This window comes from Erythrolamprus reginae, chromosome 4 (genome assembly GCF_031021105.1).
Source record: "Erythrolamprus reginae isolate rEryReg1 chromosome 4, rEryReg1.hap1, whole genome shotgun sequence".
NCBI classification, from domain to species: domain Eukaryota; kingdom Metazoa; phylum Chordata; class Lepidosauria; order Squamata; family Dipsadidae; genus Erythrolamprus; species Erythrolamprus reginae.
The window spans coordinates 85,204,581-85,228,008 of NC_091953.1; the positions used below are offsets into that span (position 1 = coordinate 85,204,581).

At 40.3% G+C, this 23,428-nt stretch overlaps 1 protein-coding gene across 5 annotated transcripts in view; it reads left to right on the forward strand.

Annotated features, from left to right (window-relative positions):
- ARHGAP6 (Rho GTPase activating protein 6) overlaps positions 1-23,428 on the forward strand; it is a 372,896-nt gene that overhangs the window by 132,969 nt on the left and 216,499 nt on the right. The window contains exon 1 of one of the 5 annotated variants that reach the window (XM_070750827.1): positions 22,119-22,393. The exons of the other annotated variants lie outside the window; for them this stretch is intronic. Within the exon in view, the coding sequence (XP_070606928.1) occupies positions 22,304-22,393 (90 nt within the window). The 5' untranslated portion in view covers positions 22,119-22,303. Of the gene's footprint in view, positions 1-22,118; positions 22,394-23,428 lie in introns of those variants that run through there. 5 annotated transcript variants of the gene reach the window in all.

Here is a 23,428-nt window from a genome sequence, read left to right on the forward strand (position 1 = left end):
CTTCCGGGTTATCAAACTTGCATTTTGCAAGCACCGTTCGAAGTCGCGTTGCAAATTGATTGATGGAGTCCGATTCGAGCTGAGCCATTCTGGAAAATTGGTGCCGGAAAACGACGGCTGGTTTCGTTGGCTTGAAATGGCTCGCGAGCTTGGCTTGCAGGACGTCCCAAGCGACGGATTTGGCTGGCAGCGGGTCGGTGAGCGTCTGGGCGAGGTCGAAGATTTCTGGACTGCAGTAGTTCAGGAAGATGGCCCGCTTTCATTCGGCGTCAGCGTCCCTTATTCCCGCTGCCTCGAGGAAGATCTCGAACTTGGCTATGTAGGCGTCCCAGGAGGATTTCTCCGGGTCGAAGAACTCGGGAGCCCGGCCGATCTGTAGGTTGTTCATTCTGCACACGTGGTTTTTCCGTCCGTCGTCGCCAGTGAAGTAAACCCAGAGACAGGGTTAGGTGAGAACGGTTCCTTTATTTCAGCTCTGTAAGGTAAGTGACTTCAGCGGATACCGTCTGCTCCACCTGGGAGAAACCGCTTCTTTTATACATTTGCAGTTCCCGCCAGAGAGAGAGCATCCGCGTCTGAGCCAATCAGGAGCGACTTCCTGATTCTCGCTCAGACAGCGTTTCCACACGGAACCAAACTATTTACAAGGATACAACAGAAAGGCCTGGGAGTTCACAAGAAAATCAAGATTCCACCAGGTCAAATCAGGCCCAAGTCTTTTTCCAAAAAGCATCCATCAAAAGACATCAGGGCAATGAAGGTGGCTGAAAAGTGCAGGCATAAAGCATTAGACAAGATTTGTAGAAAAAACAGCAGCTAAGCATAAAAACAGGGCTTCCTATACTGAATCAGAGATATCAGATTCTGCCAGTTTAGAATCTATAATCCCTAATTCAGGTTCCCAGTTGTAGGGTCCCGGATCAGATTTCTTACTCTTAACAGAGATGACAACTCTAAAATCAGGAGCGAAACAAACTCCTAACGGTAAAGACCTGATAGCAACCGCCCCAAGGGCCGTTCAAGAAGGGTATCCCACCCTTCCTGAAGATATGAGGGCTCTGATGGCAGAATCCATCCAGCAAGGTATCACTGTGGCTATTCAACATGCCTGGCAATAGGAGAACTGGCACCAGGCTGTCCCCAGTCACTGTAAAGAGCAATTGCAACCAGAAACAGATCCGGTATTTGCTGCATCCCTACAAGGGACAACAGCACACCTGAAGGGGGAGGAGGACAAGGATGTGGAGGAGGATGAAAAAGGAGATGAACCACTTTTGAGGGCACCAGAGAAAACCACAGCACCGTTTGAACTTTCTGAAGATGAAGAAGTGCAACTGGAGCAACTGGCTTGTGTTGGCCTATTTCCAATTCACCTGTTCCGCCCACTGTTTCACAAGGCACAAATCACAGTGGGTTTGTCCCTGCCCCCATTGACTAAAAAGTCCACCTAGCCTCGAGATACGACAGATTCACTATTTTTAGACCAACCCATGCCACAGGAAGTTATTCCTTCCCCCCCCAAAATGTTCGTGGATCTCATTACTTGTCAGTGGTCCACCATGGGATCGGGACCCAACCCATAATAGGGGTTTTTTTTTACTAACAAGTCAGGCAAACCGGCCAGAACTGATAGCATTTCACCCCTGCATTAGGGGATGATAATAGAGGATGATGTACTTTGTTCTACCCTCCAGAAATATCTCAATGCTGTTTTTTTTAATTTCACTACTGTCCTAATGTAATGATATGAGGATATGAGGACTATGGAAGATAGGAAGATAGGAGGAAGAGTTAGACAATAGTCTGATAAATGGAATATGAGTCTAAAAGAGGAGGGGTGGAGAAATTGTCCCAAAAGGGACAATTTTCAGGAGAATAAAAATATGACTGGGGTACTTTCAGCTTTGCAAACTTTTATTAAGTTAACCTCACAATAAAGGTAGGAGGAAGAGTTAGACAATAGTCTGATAAATGGAATATGAGTCTAAAAGAGGAGGGGTGGAGAAATTGTCCCAAAAGGGACAATTTTCAGGAGAATAAAAATATGACTGGGGTACTTTCAGCTTTGCAAACTTTTATTAAGTTAACCTCACAATAAAGGTAGACCTAATATTCATTACCATCTTGACTATTTGAAGGGCTAACACCAGTCTTGCAAATGTGAAAGTGACTCTTCTTTCCCTTTTATTCTTCCCAAAACTAGGGAAGGTACCTTTTCTACTTGACTTCCTTCAGATTCTATTTTCATTTATCAGAGTTCGTCTAGGCTATGACTCTTCTTGTCTCTCAAAGTCATTTTCAGATACCATGTGTAATGTGTAATGAATGTGTAAAAACCATTCACCTTCCAAATGACCCATAGTTTTATTTTTCTTCTCCACTTCTAAAGTACACTTCCCTGTAATGTCATCTTGAGTGTTTTTGTCCATTTGGGCAAGAACATTTTAATTTGCTGCAGTCTAACCTCTGCAGTTTATTGGCTATTTTGCAGATGAATAAATAGATATCTATCATATTAAATCTTATTAGGTTATGAATAAATGAAAACATGACATTGAAGGAAAAATAATTTTAGGATCTTCTAAATGAAATGGAGGAATATGTACATACCGTGTTTCCCCGATAGTAAGGCAGTGTCTTACTTTCTTTTTACCCCCAAAAGCCCCCCTATGTCTTACTTTCGGGGTATGTCTTATATTGGAAAAAATAAGACACACCCGGCCAACCCACCTACCCGAACCCGCAACACCCGTGTCCCGTAAAAAGTAGTAGCACCCTCCCCCCCACACACGGACACACATCCGCATCCCCGCCTGCCCGCCCCATCCGGAGCTGCCGGAAAGGAGGCGGGCGAAGGAGGGCGCAGCTCCGGCCGCTCGCCTCGCCCGCCCACCCGGCGTCTCCGAAGCGCCCTTCGCCTTGAGCTCCCTCCGGAGCCTGCCGCCGCCGCGCTTCCTCCGCCGGCCGAGGAGTCCTCCTTATCCGCGCCGGGTTTGGAGTAAGGCTTGAAGCTGGACTTGTCCTCGGCGGGCGAGGCGGCGGCCCTGGCCGAAACGGCGCGGCTCTGCCTGCGGCATGAGCGGGAGCTCCGACTGCGCTTCCTGCGCAAGCCCAACGCCGACAGAGACGTCCAAAGGCGGACGCTTGCAGCTCAGCGACATCGGCGCCGAGGACAAGTCCAGCTTCAAGCCTCCTCGGCCGGCGGAGGAAGCGTGGCGGTGGCGGCAGGCTCCGGAGGGAGCTCGGGCGGTGGCCGCTCCGCCGCTTCGGCCAGGACCGCCGCCTTGCCCACCGGGTGGCCCAAGCTGGCGCGAGCTTGGGCCACCCGGCGGGCGAGGCGGCGGCCCTGGCCGAAGCGGCGGAGCGGCCACCGCCCGAGCTCCCTCCGGAGCCTGCCGCCGCCGCCACCGCGCTTCCTCCGCCAGCCGAGGAGGCTTGAAGCTGGACTTGTCCTCGGCGCCGATGTCGCTGAGCTTCAAGCGTCCGCCTTTGGACGTCTCTTTGTCGGCGTTGGGCTTACACAGGAAGCGCAGTCGGAGCTCCCGCTCGTGCCGCAGCCAGAGCCGCGCCGCTTCAGCCAGGGCCGCCGCCTCGCCCGCCGGGTGGCCCAAGCTCTGGGCGCAGCGCACCACCGCGCACAGCTCCCTCGCTTTTACGTAGTACCGTGTTTCCCCGAAAGTAAGACATATGTCTTACTTTCGGGGTATGGCTTATATTAGCCGACCCCCCTGAAACCCCCCATATGTCTTACAATCGGGGGGGTCTTACTATCGGGGAAACACAGTAGTAACATGTAAAGTAAAATATGAAATACACTCTCAAATGTCAGTACAAAAATGTTTCCTGTACTTTATAGTGGGCTTTTAGGAAACTGTTTATTTAATTCAATTCAATAAATATACCAGGAATTTTGAGTGAATTAAAAAACTAAGTCATTTCTATTTTTGAAAAAAAATAGAAATTAAAATTACTAATTTACATAAACATGATTATACTTTAAAAAGTTGAGAATTCCTGTATATTAATTTGGTGTATGTAAGATTTCTCTTTGTCCCTTTTTCCTTAAAGAACCTTTTGTCCTTTTACCTCCCTTTCACCTTTATCAGCTTTTTGGCAGGAACTTCCTGCCAGAAGGGTGTGAACAACTGTTTGAAGCCAAGGGCAATATTGGTCTTAGGAATCTGTTTTAACAACCCCTTCCAAAAATGGACACTTTTCCTATTGTGTTCTGAGTACTGCAACACACACAGCCTTAGAGCCAGGAATTTCATTCTATTCATATCTCTGAGACATTAGAAAACAAAAAATGTATTTGGAACTGTATCAGTTTATTTTTGTTGAAGGATTATGTTCCCATTTAGGATGCTTAGTTTCTCTGTCTTTCCGTTCAGCTGGAACATATTAAAAAAGTCCAAAGCATGATAAAAGCCAAGTAAAGAACATACATTCCAATGAATTTTGGTAACTCAGAAGTTAAATTGTTTATTCTTAATATAACATAAAGCTGTATTCTGGAAAACAGAACTGCTTTAGTAAAATATTAAATTTTCTTTTTCTCTCAAGAAAATTTAAGGAATTCATTGAGAGTGAGTTGGATATCAGAAGTTGATAGCACCTTCCTGAACTTGTTTCTACTCAGGCCAAATTAGTACTTGAATGGGGCAGCACCAGGAAATCTCATGGAAACTTTAATAAAACCCCGGAGGGGAGCAACAATTTACTTTTGCATTGTTTGTAATCTGGCAGCATTTCTAGATTAACAACATTGTATTTATGGGGTTATAACATGTAATTGTGCATCTTTAAAAAAAGAGCAATGCAACAGGACATGAGTAGTTTCAATCATATTCACCACAAAGCAAAATCTGAACATATGTATACAATATATATATGAGACTTTTAAAAATTTAAAAGGAATTGCAATAAAAGTATATATAAACATGCTAAAGTTACAACTCTACCAAATTTGGAGACAACTACTTGATTTAGATATCTTGCCAGTAAAAAACGTCAGACTGACTTATCAAATCTACGGAGAAAGCCAGCTGATCCAGCTGGCCTTACAAATCATGATGTTGATGACACTCCCTGCCATCATCAAAAGTGCATTCCGAAAAAACATATACTGCATATCACTTTCTTTACTGGTAATCTCCCAGGTGAGCCAACATTATCAAGCAAAGCTGAAACTAAAAACACATATTAGCCAATAAGACCATAAAATAGAAACATATCCACACTCTTCACTTTCATCACTCTAGTCTCCTGGTAGAGAACTATTTTGAGCAAGCACAAATTTGGATTGTATACTCTCCAAGAAAACAAATGAGTTATACAATCTCATCTGAGGTCCAAATACAAGATCCAAGTCCTTGACATATGACCACAACTGAGTCCAAAATTTCTCTTGTTAAGTGAGAAATTTGTTAAGTGAGTTTTGCCCATCTTACAACTTTTCTTGCCACAGTTAAGTGAATCACTGCAGTTATTGAGTTAGTAACCTAGTTGGTAAATGGATCTGGCTTACTCATTTACTTTGCTTGTCGGAAGGTCACAAAAGGTGATTGCAAAATATTGGATAGTGAATAGATTGACTTTGATACTTAAATGAAGAGAGGAATCAGAATATTTTCAGATATGGGGACAATTTTACAATTGGTTTGAGAAGAGATATGTAAAGAAAGGGATGAAATGTTATAATAAATGAAATGAAAAATATTAGGATAATTGGGGGGTAGGGAGAAGACGCAAAAGATGCAGTGATGGATTAATTATGTATTGTATGTTTGTCTGTAAAAATTAAACTTAAAAAAACAAAAACAAAAGGTGATCACATGATTTTGTGACACAGCAAAAGTCATGCATATGAATCAGGTGCCAAGCACCTGAATTTTGATCATATGATCATGGAGATGCTGCAAAAGTCATAATTTTGAAAAAATGGTCATGTCACATTTTTCAGTGCCATTATAGCTGAATGGTCACTAAACAAACTGTTGTAAGCCAAGGACTATTTGTACAAGTAGTACAAAAACTTTAGCTGAGAATATTTTTAGCACTGCTGGGTAAATAATGCATCTCTGCAAAGGTAAAAAAAACTTTCAAGAGCTGTTGTCAGCATAATTCAGATGTAGCCGATATTGGCCAGAGAGATTAATACTACAGTGATCTCTCGAGTATCGCGAGGGTTACGTTCCAAGACCCCTCGCGATACTCGATTTTTCGCAATGTAGTGGTGCGGAAGTAAAAACACCATCTGCGCATGCGCGCCCCTTTTCCCATGGCCGCGCATGCGCAGATGTTTTTACTTCCGCACCTGGGAAGACCCAGGGAAGGTTCCTTCCGCCGCCCAGCAGCTGAGGAGCTGCCTGCCCGCCTGCCTGCCGCTTGTCCGCCCGCCGCTTGTCCGCCCGCCGCTTGTCCGCCGCTTGTCCGGCTGCCGCTTGTCCGGTTGCTGCTTTTCCACCCGCCGCTTTTCCGCAGCTTGTCCGCCCGCTGCTTGTCCGCTGCTTTTCCGCCCGCCGCTTTTCCGCCCGCCGCTTGTCTGTCCGCCGCTTGTCCGCCCGCCGCTTGTCCGCCGCTTGTCCGTCCGCCGCTTGTCCGCTGCTTGTCCGGCCGCTGCTTGTCCGCCGCTCGGTGCACGATCGGGGTTTCCCCTTTGCGTGGGCGGCGGGGAATTCTGGGAGTTGAAGACCCAGGGAAGGTTCCTTCGGCCGCCCAGCAGCTGATCTGCTCGGCAGCGCAGTAGCAGCGAGGAGCCGAAGATGGGGTTTCCCCATTGCCCATGCAAAGGGGAAACCCCATCTTCGGCTCCTCGCTGCTACTGCGCTGCCGAGCAGATCAGCTGCTGGGCGGCCGAAGGAACCTTCCCTGGGTGCCGCCCGCCGCTCGAGAGCAAGAGGGGGAGAGATAGAGAAGGAAAGAAAGAGATGAGAGAGGGAGGAAGAGAGTGTGAGAGAGGAAGAAGCAAGATAGAGAAAGAGAGAGAGAAAGAAAGATGAGAAAGGAAGGGAGTGACGTCATCGGGTGGAAAAATCGCGATATAGCGTTTCGCAAAGATCGAGATCGCGAAACTCGAGGGATCACTGTATACCTAAATATTGAAAACTGTTAACTTGCTCTACTGGATATCCATTTAGGTGCCAGATATGATGAACACTCAGGACCTTGGCAAAAAATAACATTGTAATCTAGCTGATCTTCAAAGTACAGTGGAACCCCGACATAAGAGCTGCTCTACTTAAGAGCAACTCGAGATAAGAGCTGGGAGGGGAGAGATATTTTTGTTCTACTTACAAGCCCAAATTCGAGATACAAGCGCCAAGGAGCTGTCTCCTGAAGCCAAACGCTAACTTCCGCGTTCGGCTTCAGGAGACAGCTGCGAAGCGGCGCGCGTGTTTTAAAAGGTTGCAGCCGGCCTGGGGGGCTCGGGGGGGGTGCTTGCAGCTTTCTTTCTTGCTCTTTTTCTTTCTCTCTTTTACCTTCCCTTCTATTTCTTCTTTTCTTTCTCCTTCCCACCTTCTTCCCTCCCTCCCTCCCTTCACTCATTCCTCTCTTACTCTCCCCTTTCATAAGTTTCCTTGCTTCCTTCCTCTGTTTCTGTCCCTTCCCCCTTTCTTTCTTTCTTTCTTTCTTTCTTGCTCTTTTTCTTTATCTCTTTTACCTTCCCTTCCTCTATTTCTTCTTTTCTTTCTCCTTCCCACCTTCTTCCCTCCCTCCCTCCCTTCACTCATTCCTCTCTTACTCTCCCCTTTCATAAGTTTCCTTGCTTCCTTCCTCTGTTCCTGTCCCTTCCCCCTTTCTTTCTTTCTTTCTTTCTTGCTCTTTTTCTTTCTCTCTTTTACATTCCCTTCCTCTATTTCTTCTTTTCTTTCTCCTTCCCACCTTCTTCCTTCCCTCCCTTCACTCATTCCTCTCTTACTCTCCCCTTTCATAAGTTTCCTTGCTTCCTTCCTCTGTTCCTGTCCCTTCCCCCTTTCTTTCTTTCTTGCTTTCTTTCTTTCTCTTTTTCTTTCTCTCTTTTACCTTCCATTCCTCTATTTCTTCTTTTCTTTCTCCTTCCCACCTTCTTCCCTCCCTCCCTCCCTTCACTCATTCCTCTCTTACTCTCCCCTTTCATAAGTTTCCTTGCTTCCTTCCTCTGTTCCTGTCCCTTCCCCCTTTCTTTCTTTCTTTCTTTCTTTCTTTCTTTCTTTCTTTCTTTCTTTCTTGCTTGCTTGCTTGCTCTTTTTCTTTCTCTCTTTTACCTTCCCTTCCTCTATTTCTTCTTTTCTTTCTCCTTCCCACCTTCTTCCCTCCCTCCCTTCACTCATTCCTCTCTTACTCTCCCCTTTCATAAGTTTCCTTGCTTCCTTCCTCTGTTCCTGTCCCTTCCCTCTTTCCTTCCTTCCCACCCTCCGTCCATTCATTCACCCATTCCTCTCTTGATCGCTTAAAGCCGGTCCCTGGTGCAAAAAGGGTTGGGGACCTCTGTCCTACAGGATTGGGTGGCAGAGAAGTTGAACATATGTAAATTTAAAAGTTTAAGAAAGTTTACAAGTTAAGTGAAAGAAACTTCATTATTCATTTATATGTACATGTACATTTCTTCATTAAAAACATGTCTTTCTGCATAATTTAGACTAACTTTGTGAGTTTTTTGAGGGCTGGAACCAATTAAAATTATTTACATTAATTCCTATGGGGAAAAGTCGTTCGAGATAAGAGCTGCTCGACTTAAGAGCCCAGGTCCGGAACGAATTAAACTCGTATCTCGAGGTACCACTGTATCCTCTTTGTAGTGTGCAATTAAACAAGCAAAAGTCAATTTAAACTTAGTAGCAATACTGCATCATCATCCTCATTCAGTGGGATCATGAATTGTTTACTCTGCAGCTTCAGGAAATAATAGTCTTTTTGAAGAAAACAGTACCGTAAAAACAATGAAACAATTATTGATACCAGTGACAAATAATATTTGATGTAAATCTTATTATAGCTGCTTAATTTCCAAAAGCCTTGCAGAAAAATAAGATTAATCACTTTCAGAAGAATAAGAGGCAATTTTTCCTCATGAGGTGCATTGCCAGTTAAAAATAGCTCCTTGAGAGAAAACAAAAATAGTTTTTTCCTTACAATGATTATCATTATTATTTCCTTGACTTTGTGAGAATCATTACAATGAAGTTATTCTTTTAATTAAAAGGAAAATTAAATGCATTGTTTCATCCTGCAAAGATACCAGAGTTCAGTAGGACTTTTAGGGGATAATTGTAACAATCTACATCAGCCATTTGATCACAATTATATAAATCATAGCTATGGATCAATATTTATATTAATAGCACACATGCAGGCACTGGCTTGCTTATTTTTGGCCTTGGGGAAGGGCATTTTGCCCTCTGTAGACTTCAGGGATCTTTCCTGAAGTCCTGGAGTATGAAAATAGGCCCAATGGGCAAACCGGATGTCCGTTTTTCAAAATTTCCGGTTTGCCCATTGGGGCATTTTTTCACTTTCCCAGACTTCAGTGTGGCCTGTGCGCATGTATGGGTTTGGAGGTGTTGTGCACATGTGCAGGGGAAAGTGCAGGGGATGCGCTTGAGTGGGGAGGGAGGGAATGTGTGGACACCTGCACACATGCTATTGGCACACAAACAAAAAAAGGTTTGCCATCACTGATGTATAGTAATCAAATATAAAACTAATAGCTATATTCATATATAATATCCCAAATTAACACAGTATGGTTAAAAAAAATATTTTCATTTAGTTCATTTTCATTTCTTGTGGGGAGCTTAATACTGAGAATGTGTCTATCTTTGTTTCAGCATGGTTGTTGCATTCTGTTAGTTGCAAGCTCAAAGCTTATGGATTGGTTTTGTTCCTTTCTGTATGGCTTGACATATATACATACATATATATATACATGCATGCATACATATATACGTGTGTGTGTGTGTGTGTGTGTGTTCAGTTATTTTCTGTGTTGCAATAAATAAATGTTCTTGGATTCTCATGTGTAGATTATCTCAAAACTTTCAAGTATTTCTTACAGCTTTTATTTTATTACAAACTAGCTGTACCTGGCCACGCGTTGCTGTGGCTCAGTCTGAGTTTTCAAAAAAAGCATGTTTTACCTGTCACAGGTATGGCATCTTTATAATATAGGTATATAAAACATGCGTGTATTGGAATGCAACATTGTGTCAAAAGTTCAAAGCAATTGGTGAAGAACTTTCGGAGATTTAAGATTTTGAACAAATGAACAGTTTCATTTTTATTTATATACTGTAGGTAGAGAAATGGAGGGAATATAATCAGTCCTTCATAAAAATTATTAACATTAAAATTAATTGATCTATTTATGGTTCAGAAAAATGATAACATCTTTGTAATCTTTACGTATTTTTTTTCAAAAATTGCCTGAAATTAGAAATTTACAGGGTTGGATATATGTATTACAATAAACTTTTGAATATAGGAACAAAATTAAGAGTTAGGTTATGCTCCTTAGGTCCCAAGTTGAACTATAAGCTTCTATTATATGTTAAATATGCAGTGACAAAATATTATCAGCAGCTTTTTCCCTCAGCAAGGCATGTGGTTGTTGAGAAATCCATGCAATTTGTGCATATGATACAATATTGTAAAGTTTGACAAAATAGAAAAATCAATAGGCTACTAAAGGTTTAACAAGGAATTTAATGAGGGTAACAAGAGAGGAATGATTCGGATTTAAGGATATAATTTGAAATTAATGTCTAAACAAATATAAAATTAGGAAACGAAATACATGGTTTGTATCTGAAAGATGTTATCACTTGGAACATCTGACTTAAAAGCCTATTTCATAGCAATAATTATCACAATTTTTAAAAACATTCTTGCAGCTATAGTTCTAAAAGATTCTTTACTATGGTTTATGTTGTCAGTTGGCTTTTTAATTTTGTATGATGGTCTTGTCCTAGTAATTTCTGTATCTTCATGCTAAAACGTTAACAGCATTCCTTTTTAACTTATGTATGTGGCCACTATCTGATTCTTTTACTCAAGTCTTGAACAGACTTGCTTATCTGAAACACACCCTACTTTCACCTTGACATACCACCAGGTTGTAATACATCAGTAAATACATTGTAATTCATGTAGTTGCTGCCTCATTCAAACTTAAAAAAAAATAGATTTAGATTAGGTTACCACATTTCTGGCTGGAAATTCTACTAGCAGACCTTCAAACAGGTCTACTAAAGGCTCTGCTTCTCCTTCCCCTCTTGGCCTCTCCTTAATCATGGGCCAGAGCCTGTTTACACCTCAGCATTTTGTCCCTATGTGTGCCAATGCTAAGCTGGCAAAAATACCCTGCTCAAAAAAATAAAGGGAACATTAAAAAAAAGAATATAATTTCAAGTAAATCAAACTTCTGTGAAATCAAACGGTCCAGTTAGGAAGCAACACTGATTGACAATTAATTCCACATGTTGTTGTGCAAATGGAATAGTTGTTCAAATGAAATATTCAATGAGAATATTTCATTTATTCAGATCTAGGATTTGTTATTTGAATGTTCCCTTTCTTTTTTTGAGCAGTATATATTCACTGTATCAGCCCCATCATCCTGTGTATGCTGACAGTTGGGTTGGTGGTTAGATTTCGTGGCTGTAATATGGTTCACTGCCTACATATTAATACTAATGTTCAGCTAACAGGAAATAAAGATTGCTAATGTGCAATAATGACTTCAAATTCACATGTTCTGTGCTAAGTGCTATGGTCTCGCATTTGCAGTTTCGAAAGTACAGTGCAAAGAGGATATTTCATGTTAAATATTTCAACATGGGATTTCATTGGGCTGCAGGTCCACTCGTTCCCAGTCACTCAGTACCTCAGTACATTGTGCAATACTGTGCTTATGTGCAAAATTGTTGATCAGCATGTTTGTTCTAAAACTTTTTATTTTTATATTGACTAATAAAAGTATTCAAATTGTAAATAAACATTTAATTTGGATTAATTTTTTGATACAGAATTTGGCTAAAAACAGGTGAGTGGAAATTATATTCAAATGCAATCTTAATCTTTTATTTGCCAAACAATTGAATTCCAATTCCCTTAAATCTAATAAGGACGTATTTCTTTCATTGAGTAATTCCCCTCATTTTCCAAATGTTTTAGTTGGTCCGTTATTGCAGAATGTTTTAAATGTTGGCATATTTTGTTGTAATGTTATGGCCTTCTATAGAAAAATAGGTATATTGTTGTATTCTATTATTATTATTTTGTGGTTATTTCACACTACCTTTCTTTTGATTGAATACATATTATGTCTAAGATTGATTTTCACATTAATATAAATGATTTGCTTCATTCAATTATTTTTACTCTTACCTATCATACACCAGTGCCAGATGCTGGCATTCCTGCAAGATAGATCAGACTAAGAAATCACTGTCATACAGGTCAGATCAGAATATGCTATTGCTTTCTTAGGCCTACTTTAATTATAACTATAGTAACATTTTTGTAAGTTTAAATGTGCTCCCCCACACCTGAATGTTCATGTGAACTAGGGTGCAATGTTTCTCAAATTAAACACACTTAACCCTTGCTTATCTGACCATTGCTTTGGTAAGTGGTCTTCGTTCTGCCTTTCAGTGCCATTCCTTTTTCCTTTTACAGGTCTACTTACACAGCCTGCCTTCATTCAGAGAACCAAAAACTTAGTCAAATACTTACCTTATTCTTTTTTAGTACATACCAATTGAGGACATGTATAGCAGCATGCCTAATGCAGGCCAGTTCCTACAATATTCACATTGTGTAACTGATTTTATATCTTGGTAACCTAGTGGTGGTGAAAAGATAGCAACAGAAAGTAGCAACCTGCCGGACATATATGTAGTAAAACAATCTTTATAGAATTCCAGAGACAAGCAACACAGAAGAATAGCATATTCTTAAGCTCCAAAAATAAATCAGTCCAGCATCCAAGTCCCAGAATGTGATTGCTCTGCAGAGAATATAATTTGTTTCCAAATATTATTTGAAAACATAATATTATGAAAGTATATAACGGTCCCTTTCAACTCTATTAATAAATAAATAAATTATTATGTAAACAATGAGTTATAGTTTTCCTGAATGATATCTGATATATAACATGGGTTTTAGTAAATAATAAAGGAAGCATTGGAAACGATTCAAGAATATCCTATCCTATTCACAAACTTGTAAGATAGTTTCCAAATAGGACAGCAATTCTACACTAGTAGACAATGGCAGAGTTTTTAGGGAGGAGTACTAATGACAGGGAAGAAACTGTTTTCCGAAGTGAAGGATAAATAAAAATACTAAATGTATTTTAGTCTTTGGTGTAAGACTGACTTGATATTTCCTCTTAAAAGAAAAGGACTTTACTGAATGAAGTACACAGTAAGATAATTTCTCTGAGGCTTGTACAAATAACTTATATGATTAATCAGGTTTCATAAATTGCAAGATGATTGGATCAGCAAACTTAAGACTTGAAGAGGTCAGTAACAATCTATTTTTTCTGTTCTGTTATCAAGATTCATAGAAAGCAAAAACGTTGTTTCTAACCTGGAAAAATGGCATAGAAAGCTTTTTTTACAAAAAAACCAACAAAGATCTAGCTTATATTTTAAAACTTATAAGAATAGCAAATGCTTATAGCATAGTTACATAAACATGAAACAAAATCAAATATATTGATACAAAATTAAATATCTTGTTCTCTGTATTTCATCTGATTTTTTTAAAAAAAGAAAACTTAAGTTTTTATATACTGTTATTTATTTATCTATGCTGGTCAAAAGAATCTTCATAAATGCCTTGCTAATTATATGGATACAATTTGCTTGTAGAATATACGTCAGGGGTGTCAAACTCAAGGGCTGTGGGCCAAGTCTGGCCTGTGGGGTTTTAAACCTGGCCCCACAGGTCTGGCCTGGAAATATCAAAGGACAGGCCCAGGGTGCCTCTGCTGGCCAAAACAGGCTCCCATGGGGCCTGTTTTCAGCCCACTCAGTCTCCAGCAATACTCTGCCAGCCAAAAATGGGCTGCAAGGAGGCCCTGGGAAGCTCCCCTGCAGCCCAGTTTTGGTCTCCCCGGTCTCCCCCATGCAGCCCGTTTTCAGCCAGCAGTGTGCTGCAGGCCATGGAGGCAAAAAATGAGGCACTGGGGGCTGCACACACACCCATGCCTGTTTTGGCTAGCAAAGTGCTGCAGGAGGCATCTGTCCTCTGCATGCCAGCTCACGAACTACAATGCTGATCCAGCCCTCAAAAAAATCCAGTTTGACATCCCTGTACTATGTGTTGACAGTGCATTACTTTATCTTGCCTCCTTAGCAACTTTAAGACCTTAAGAAAAAATACAGAGGTTTCTGTACTACAGTCCTTGGAGTGATGTTCAGATTTTAATTCTGGTTCATTGCATTTTGGCCCAGTAAATATTGCTCATTCAAGTCTGTAAAATAAAACAGGAACCAGGAGATGCTTCTTTAATTTCTTTACTTATAAGATGTTTGCATTAAGCAATAACTTGTTTAATGTATAAATTTAATTAGTTTTTACTTGGGTTTCAATAATATGAATTATTTCAGCAAGATCTGAAAGGGAAATTAGAAAGAGAAAATCCTCGTTACTAAATATTTTACAATTTTGCACAAAGCAACAGCATTAATAGCTATGGAGCTATGCACAACTTTAAAAAACAAAAACAAAATACAGCTCTGAGAGTTCAGTTTGGCAGCCACTCTGCATTCTGGCTTTGCTTGAGAACTCAAAGTATTCCCAAAGCTTTGAGTGATTATTCGCCAGAGGAGAGGGGGCAGGGAAAATGAAGAAATTAAAACTAGTTATTAGATTATCCACTGCTGTATATCTATCAGTCATGAATGACCAGGAGTACATATGAAGTACCAATTAAACTAATTTATTACAAATAGTGACTTGATACTAGTGACTATAGTCAACTGGCAGTTAGCCAGTTGGGGTTAAATAATGGTCAATGGAATTCAAGATGGGTTAGATTTATGTATTTGTTGCTACCTAAAGATTCTAGTATGATTCTTCTTTTGACTCTGCCCACAATTTCTATCACTACTCTTATAGTGCCACTGATTAGTATTTTTTAAGCTTTCTAAGGAATTTACTTTTAATTCTGGAACAGCTTTTACCACTGATAATGCCCAAACTTGAATTTTCCCCTTTGTTCTTGTTCTATCATTTAAAGACCTTTGAATATACAGTGGTACCTCTACCTACAAATGCCTCTACTTACGAACTTTTCTAGATAAGAACTGGGTGTTCAAGATTTTTTTGCCTCTTCTCAAAAACCATTTTCCACTTACAAACCTGAGCCTCCGAAACTGGAAAAGGCAGGGAGAAGCCTCTGTGGGGCCTCTCTAGGAATCTCCTGGGAGGAAACAGGGCCGGAAAATGTGGGGAGAAGCCTCTGTGGGTCCTCTCTAAGAATCTCCTGGGAGGAAACAGGACTGGAAAAGATGGGGAGAAGTCTCTATGAGGCCTCTCCAGAAATATCCTGGGAGGAAACAAGGCCTCCCCCCCTTATTTATTTTATTTATTAACTGGATTTGTATGCCGCCCCTCTCCGAAGACTCCCTATGATTTCCCCAATCACACGCATTATTTGCTTTTACATTGATTTTACATTGCCTCTTCTCAAAAACCATTTTCCACTTACAAACCTGAGCTTCCGAAACTGTAACTGGAAAAGGCAGGGAGAAGCCTCTGTGGGGCCTCTCTAGGAATCTCCTGGGAGGAAACAGTGCCGGAAAATGTGGGGAGAAGCCTCTGTGGGGCCTCTCTAGGAATCTCCTGGGAGGAAACAGTGCCGGAAAATGTGGGGAGAAGCCTCTATGGGGCCTCTCTAGGAATCTCCTGGGAGGAAACAGGGCCAGAAAAGGCGGGGAGAAGCCTCCCTGGGGCCTCTCTAGGAATCTCCTGGGAGGAAACAGGGTCTCCACCCTCCTTGAGGTTTCCCCAATTGCATGCATTATTTGCTTTTACATTGATTCCTATGGAAAAAATTGCTTCTTCTTACAAACTTTTCTACTTAAGAAGCTGGTCATGGAACAAATGAAGTTCATAAGTAGAGGTACCACTGTAGTTTTATTTCAGAAATTATATTTTATTAATTATTAATTATATTGCTAATACTTGAAGAAATAAAGTAAAAGTTAAAACTAAGATATTTTTCTTAGTCTGTAATTAATTGTAAATATGAATGGATGAGAAGCAAGATTGATATTTTCTAAATTTCTAAAATAGTGATAATCTTGTAATTTTAATTGTTCTCAATTGATATTGTATATTTGATATTGTGTTTTTATTTCTTGTTGTAGAATAATATTTTTGTTAATATATTGAAAATACTGAATCCTGCAGAATATGTTAAGTTACTGTTTCAAACTAGGAACAATTATGCATATATGTACTACAGTAATCCCTCGCTACTTTGCGGATTCGCTATTTCATGGGTTTTTGCAAAGGGAAAAGAATGCCGAGCCAGGGACAGTTTGTGTGTGTGTGGGGGGGGGGGGAGACTGCAGCGGCGGCCTCCTTCAACCTGTGCGGTAGCTGAGAGAAGCTGGTCTCTCTCAGCGGTCAGCAGCAGTGGGTTGTTAACCATACAGGGAGGGGTTAAAAGTCTAAATACTTGTTAAATACATACAAAAACAGCATTCCTCTACTTCGCGGAAATTCATTTTTCACGGGTGGTCTTGGAACGCATCCCCCACAAAAAATGAGGGATCACTGTATATTGGATTGAATAACTTTATTGATTTCCTGTTTGTTTTATACATTATACATGCATGGTTAATATATGTTCCTTTTATATTTTAATCTTATATGTTGAGAACTCTGACCATGGCTAATGAATAAACATGGAAGCAGATAAAACAAATATATATTTATTAAATGTGTATGCCACCCATCTCACTGTCAGGCGACTCTTATAAATTCATAAAAGCAGAGATAGAAACATAAAAACATTAACAATAAAATTTACAGAAGTTAAATAAGTTAGGGAACCAGAATAGAACAGGGTCTGGGTGAGATCTTCCTAGTTCACTAATCAGCTTCATCAGGGAACACCTCCATTGGGACCTCAGGTCAAATGGCAGAGCCAGGTTTTAAGGCTTTTTGGGAAGGTCTAGATAGTGGGGCAGATCTTACCATGAGAAGTACAATATTCCAAAACCTGGAAGCTGAAAAAACAGAAAGAACATACAGGTAGTCCTCCACTTATAACAGTTCATTTCATGATCACTCAAAATTATAATGGCACCAAAAAGTGATTTACAGCCATTTTTCACACTTACAACCATTGCAGCATCCCCATGGTCACATGATCAAAATTCAGAGCTTGGCAATTGGTTCATATTTATGCTTGCAGAATTCTGGGGCCATGAGATTGATCTCCTTTTGATATCTTCTGTCAAGCAAAATCGATGGGAAAATCAGATTCACATAACAACCATGTTACTAACTTAATAACTGCGATGATCCACTTAATAAGTGTGGCAAAAAAAAGGTTGTAAAAGGGGGCAAAATTCACTTAACAAATGTTTCACTTAGGAACAGAAATCTTGAGCTTAATTGTGGGGGAGAAGCCTCTACGGGGCTTCTCTAGGAATCTCCTGGGAGGAAACAGGGCCTCTCTGTGGTTCCCCCAATCGCACACATTATTTGCTTTTACATTGTTTCCTATGGGAAAAATTGCTTCTTCTTTTCTACTACTTTTCTACTAGTCACGAAATGAATTAAGTTCGTAAATAGAGGTACTACTGTAGTCTATACAAGTCAGTGCGGCACACATTTTGTATTACCCTTTTAAAATGATCAGTTAAATTATTCTTGATTTAAAATGTAATTTCATGCTGTATTTATATAATATTTCCTTCTTATGAAATTGTGTTTATGCATTCCTTTACTGGAAGCTCCTTTTATAAACTTTACAAACAGAAGGTGATCAGAAAAATAGAAAACTTACTTGATAAATTTTGCAGTTAGAATTATTTGTTTCTTATATTGCACATTCAGTTAGGAACTACTGTATATTATTTTATGCCTTGTTCTCAATTTTATGATTGTTTCAAATATCGCATTAAGTAATCATTTGGCTGATTGGCTCTGGCAATCCTATGTGACTTCACTTTACAGTTTCTCAACATTGGTATATGAATGACTGAATGTATCCAATAATTATGTCTTAAACTGCCTAAAGAAAAGGTGATTTATTACATTATGTAAACCTTCTAAACTTCCATTTAAATAAAAGAAGCCTTAGGCTAGGGTGGGATTATAGGATCATCTAAGTATGAAGCACTGGTAGGAACGTTAGAAATCATTTAGTCCAATCTTCTGTAAGTGCTATGATCCATTACTACAGCATCCTTGTCAAATGGCTATGGAACCTCCAGCAACGTTTGTTGAACAGCTCTTACTATTTGAATATTTTAAATTGATATTCAGCCAAAGTTAAATTCATTTTAATCTAAATCCATTGTTGCTTGTTTTGCATATGGTTTGTGTTCCCATAGGGTTTGTAATTTTTGATTATTTGTTTTCTTGGCTGTCTACAATATTCTCAGGAATCTTCTGGAACACCGAGTCTGCGGAGAGGGGCGGCATACAAATCTAAATAATAAATAAATAAATAAATAAAAGTTCAGAGGTGTCAATGCTCTTTCTAGCCTGCTTTTTCAGAACCTAATTTACACTCCCCTAGAATGGTACACGGAAATTACGGTTTGCACCATATGAATTTTTGTATCACAACATTGAATATTTTTTGCAAGATCTTCATGGCTGCACTACCAAGTGCTAGTTTGAAGCCATTTCTCAAACAATTATTGCTTTGCTATTGACAGTTGTTCCTAGAAGGCAGAAGCTGTTCACCTCAGATACAACAGCTGTTCTATCTATTCTGTATCCATTGTTATCCTTGATTTTATCTGGCATTACTTTATGTAAATCGAAAAACATATCCAATCTAATCCAGTATAAACTAAAAGTAGACAATCTACATTATAGTTATGAAAAGCCTCTCAACCCTAACAGTTGCTTATATCATGTACAGCAGACAGCTTCACACTATTTTCTTTCCTGTACAAAATGTAAACATGGTATCTGCCAAGTTTTTGCAAACATACCTGTGGAAGCCAGATGGAATCACAATAATTAGATCTCATTATTAGATCATGCTTTTTCATAACAAATGTTTTATCCCGTTGTTTCAAAATAGCCATTTAAATTTTTTTTAATCACTTTGTCAAAAAAGTATCTAAAACAGGGATAAGCAGACTAGCATTCTTTATATCAAAGGCCAGATTAATATTGGCCTTCAACCAGTGATGGGCTCCTACGGGTATGGTCAGGTATGCAGTACTGGTAACAAAATTTTGATTTTTTTTTTCTTTTTTTCCCTTCTGGGCTTTGGGTATGTTTTTCCTATCACAGTAAATTAGGTTGAATGTGTATCATTTTAGAAGAGCTGTGTGTGTGTGTGTGTGTGTGTACATACACATACAGTTTATATCATAGATAATATATATTTTGGAGTGACTGTGTGTAATATGTATGTTCACCTACGGCATGTTCATTACCATTCACGGAGTGAATGGTAATTAATGTTTTCAATTATATTAGAAGTTTTAGATTTTTAAAATTACATTAATTGGATCCAGATGTATTGTTATGTTTTCTTTGATATGTTGTGAGCCACCCCGAGTCCTCGGAGAGGGGCGGCATACAAATCCAATGAATGAATGAATGAATGAATAAATAAATAAATCTATACATAGAATTAAATAGTATATTTTGGATGTTCAGTAATAGTAAATAGAGAGTGAAATTGGATCTCTTTGAGGGAAGGCACCCTAACCCGAACCCTTGACGTGAGTGACTTCAAGTTGGCCACCTTTAAGCCAGTCACATGACCTTTAAGCCATCCCGGTCACATGACCGTCAAGCCACTCCCACCTGGCCGGCAAGCCACAGCCACAAAATAAGTCACGCCGTGTGGTAGTAAACATTTTTTAACCATTCACTGCCTTCTACCAACAGTAGTGTTAAAGCCAAAGTACAACAGGCAATGATGGCAAGGCCATTCCTTCTTTTTCTACCTCGATAAACCTTTTGTTTTATGTCTCGTGTTTGATTTTCTCTTCTTTCACTCACCAAATTTACATAAACCACAATGTGTTTCATAGTTTTTACATCACAGTGTCACATGAATTTACCTAATTTTTTTTAAAAAAATAATAATTTAGTATTATGTATAAACTTGGCTCCTTTATTTTTATTTCTTTTCTGTATATAATTTACAGATGGCTACTGAAAGAACTTTAGACGTTCTCTAAAACAAATGTGGATAGATCTCAATTTAATTTTCAAAAATATATCTTGAAAATATGAGTACCATACTGTTGTTCTAAAAAATTTAGACATTTTTGGTAATTATTCATCTATTATAAATGACTAATTAAATATGGATAATTATGAATATATTATATAAATATAGCATATGTATATGACAATAGTAAATATTTCATTTTAGTCTTCTTGATGTAGGATAGTTTAAATAGTATCTTTGCATACTGACTCCATTTTAGTTTTCTTTAACAAATTCTTTTAACAGATTCTTGACAAATGTATCTTTATGTACACTGAGAGCATATGCACCAAGACAAATTCTAATCACACTTGGCCAATAAATAATTATATTCTATTCTGTAACTAGCAAAGGAGAATTAAAGATATGACATTTAAACTGATTGCCTGAATTTATATGAAATATTTTATTTAGATGGAAAAATCTGAAGAAATATATACATAGAAGCCCTGACAGCTGCACCACAACAATCTAATATATTTTATCCTTTTCTTTACTTTACATAAACAATCTTACATCTAGCTCACATCAGAATTGTTTCTGGTAGATAGATGTTTTAGTCCTTTTTCGACAAATTTATGTCTTTGGTTTCATTAATCTTAGACTTTTCACTGATTTTAACATACTGTTCCAAGGGAATTCTTTTCAATTGTTCCTCCTTCCCAAAACCATTTTTGGTTTCATTCTGTGAAAGCCAAATAAATATGTATGTTCAGGAACATGTAAGTACAATTCGGGGGGGGGGGGGGGGAGGAGGTGTGAGCCTAAATTCTTGAGATAAGCAATTTTATTCTAACAGGTTCAATGAAACAATAAACAGGGAAGGACATGGAACTTTCCAGATATCCCCCCCCCTTCTTATTTTCCAGTTTATGTTGAAACATTAGGAAAAGAAGAACAAACTATCCATTCTTGCATTGATTTTCCTCCTGATATATGGCTGGAGAATTCTGGGAGTTGAAGTCCAAATACAGTATATTCAAGTTGCCAAGGTTGGGAAACACTGATTTAGACGATGTGTGGACTGAATAATGAGGGTAGACAGATGGAAAATACAATATTTGTTTCGATGAGGGTTTCATATGGATCTCTTGCTCCAATTGAGATCAGCAGGGCTGCATTTTCCCCTGAGGTTCCTTCCTTTTCCTTCCTCTCTCTTTGCAAGTTCCTTTTTTGATTGTTTTTTTTTTGTTGAAAGAAAAAAACTGATTTTCTGACAGTTCAAAGAACGGTTTCTGCTGAACGTCTGGTTCGTGCAGTTGTTAGGCTCACCAGTCTTCCTATAGCGAAGCAAAAAGTGGCAACCTAAGTACAGCAACGTTAAAGTAACGAGAAGCCTGTTAAGTGGTCTTTGGCTGGGCGAGGGACAGGAGTTTTATGCCAGCTTTCAGAGCGCGCTACCTGAAGAAATCGGATGCCACTTTCTTCTTCCTATCAATTACCGCCAAATAATTCGCTCTGCCAAATCTTCCCCATTAAACAAAAATTCTGAGGAACAAAAAAAGAAGCTCCCTCCTTCCAGCTGCCGAGGGAAGGCGGGTTTGCGAGCCTCCGGCGCCTTCCCAGCTCTCGCTCTCCCCTCCCTCTCCAAACTGCTGGATAGCTAATCGTCGCCGGGAGAAATCCAGGCCCGCCCTCTCGGCCCCACTTAGGCGGGCAATAGCGGTGGCGGCTGCAGTTGTAGTTGAATCTCCAAGCCGTCGAGACTTTGCGGAGTATTAAGCCATCTGTAAAGCCGATCCCCCCCCCCCCGAGGCGATGCGGTTCATGTTGGCGCTGCGAGGCGGCGGAAGGGCACCATTCGGCTGCTGCTTCTGAGGGCGCTTCGAGGGCAAGAGGAGAGGCGACTGCCGGCGGGGGGGGGGGACGGTCCCGCTAGCCATGCTGCAGCGTCGGGGGGACCTGGGGGGCTACCCCCAGGCCATGGCAGAGCCGGTGTTGTTGAACGCGAAGCCGAAGCTCTACTATGCGGTGAGTGCCGCCTCTTCCCTAAGAGCAAGGCGCTACTAGGCGCCAAAATAACGGGGCTGGGTGGGCTGCTATGGCTTGTTCAAAAGGGGGGAGGGAGCGGAGAAATAAATGTCCCGATGTAGACTTAGCATACCCTCCGCGCAGGCTGTTGCATCGCTTTGCGTTCCGAACTGCGGTGGAAGGGCGGGGATCCGATGGAGGGGCGGGTCTCTTCCCTGCAGAATTTCGGAGTGCAACGTGTGAAGCTTCCACCTCGGGCCGGAATGTGTATATTTCTTCTCTTGGGGCTCTTTTATGAGACCGCTACTTGCAATACAGTAACGTCAAATTGGGTCTCTCGTGTGCGCACCTGCAGTTCGGCTGTTGTGGACCCAATGCCTAAACCTCCCCCCTCATTTTTAGAGAGGGCGGGAAAAGCGATTTTCATTTTTCTACCCAAGACGTTGGGGAAATCAAAGTGCTTCGGAGACAGAATAAAAACAAACGTTTTCCCTTTGTTAGTGCGCTCAAACTGGGCTGGGCTTTTCTGTTTGTTTTTAGTTTGTCGGACCTCTCCCCCCCGCCCCCATTTTCACAAGATCTAGTCTGTGAAGATCTGGCTGAGTTTATTTATACAATGTGGGGTCTCATGTGTAAAGGAAAGGGCTTTGAATAGTTCCTCCTGGACATAAATCATTTGGGATGCCTCATCCCAAGCTGTCCTAATGCAAATTTAGCATAACTCGACTCATAAACAAAATGTATTTTGTGGGCAATGTATTTATTTACTCCACAATTCGGAATAGTTGTTTCTATGTCTGAAATTATCATAGCAGCTGTAAATCCTACAAGTTGCTGCAGAGATGCGCAGCAACAATTCTTGGAAGGTCTGAGCCGTCATGGCAACCAAAACACCTTTTCTTCCATTATGGGTGAGGATCAGTTACACACACACACAATTTTGATTTGTGACTCAAAGTGGAAAATGGTGAACAACTCAGAAGAATAGAGTTGTCTTTCCAATCACTGTTCTCTCACTTTGATCAGATTCTATCT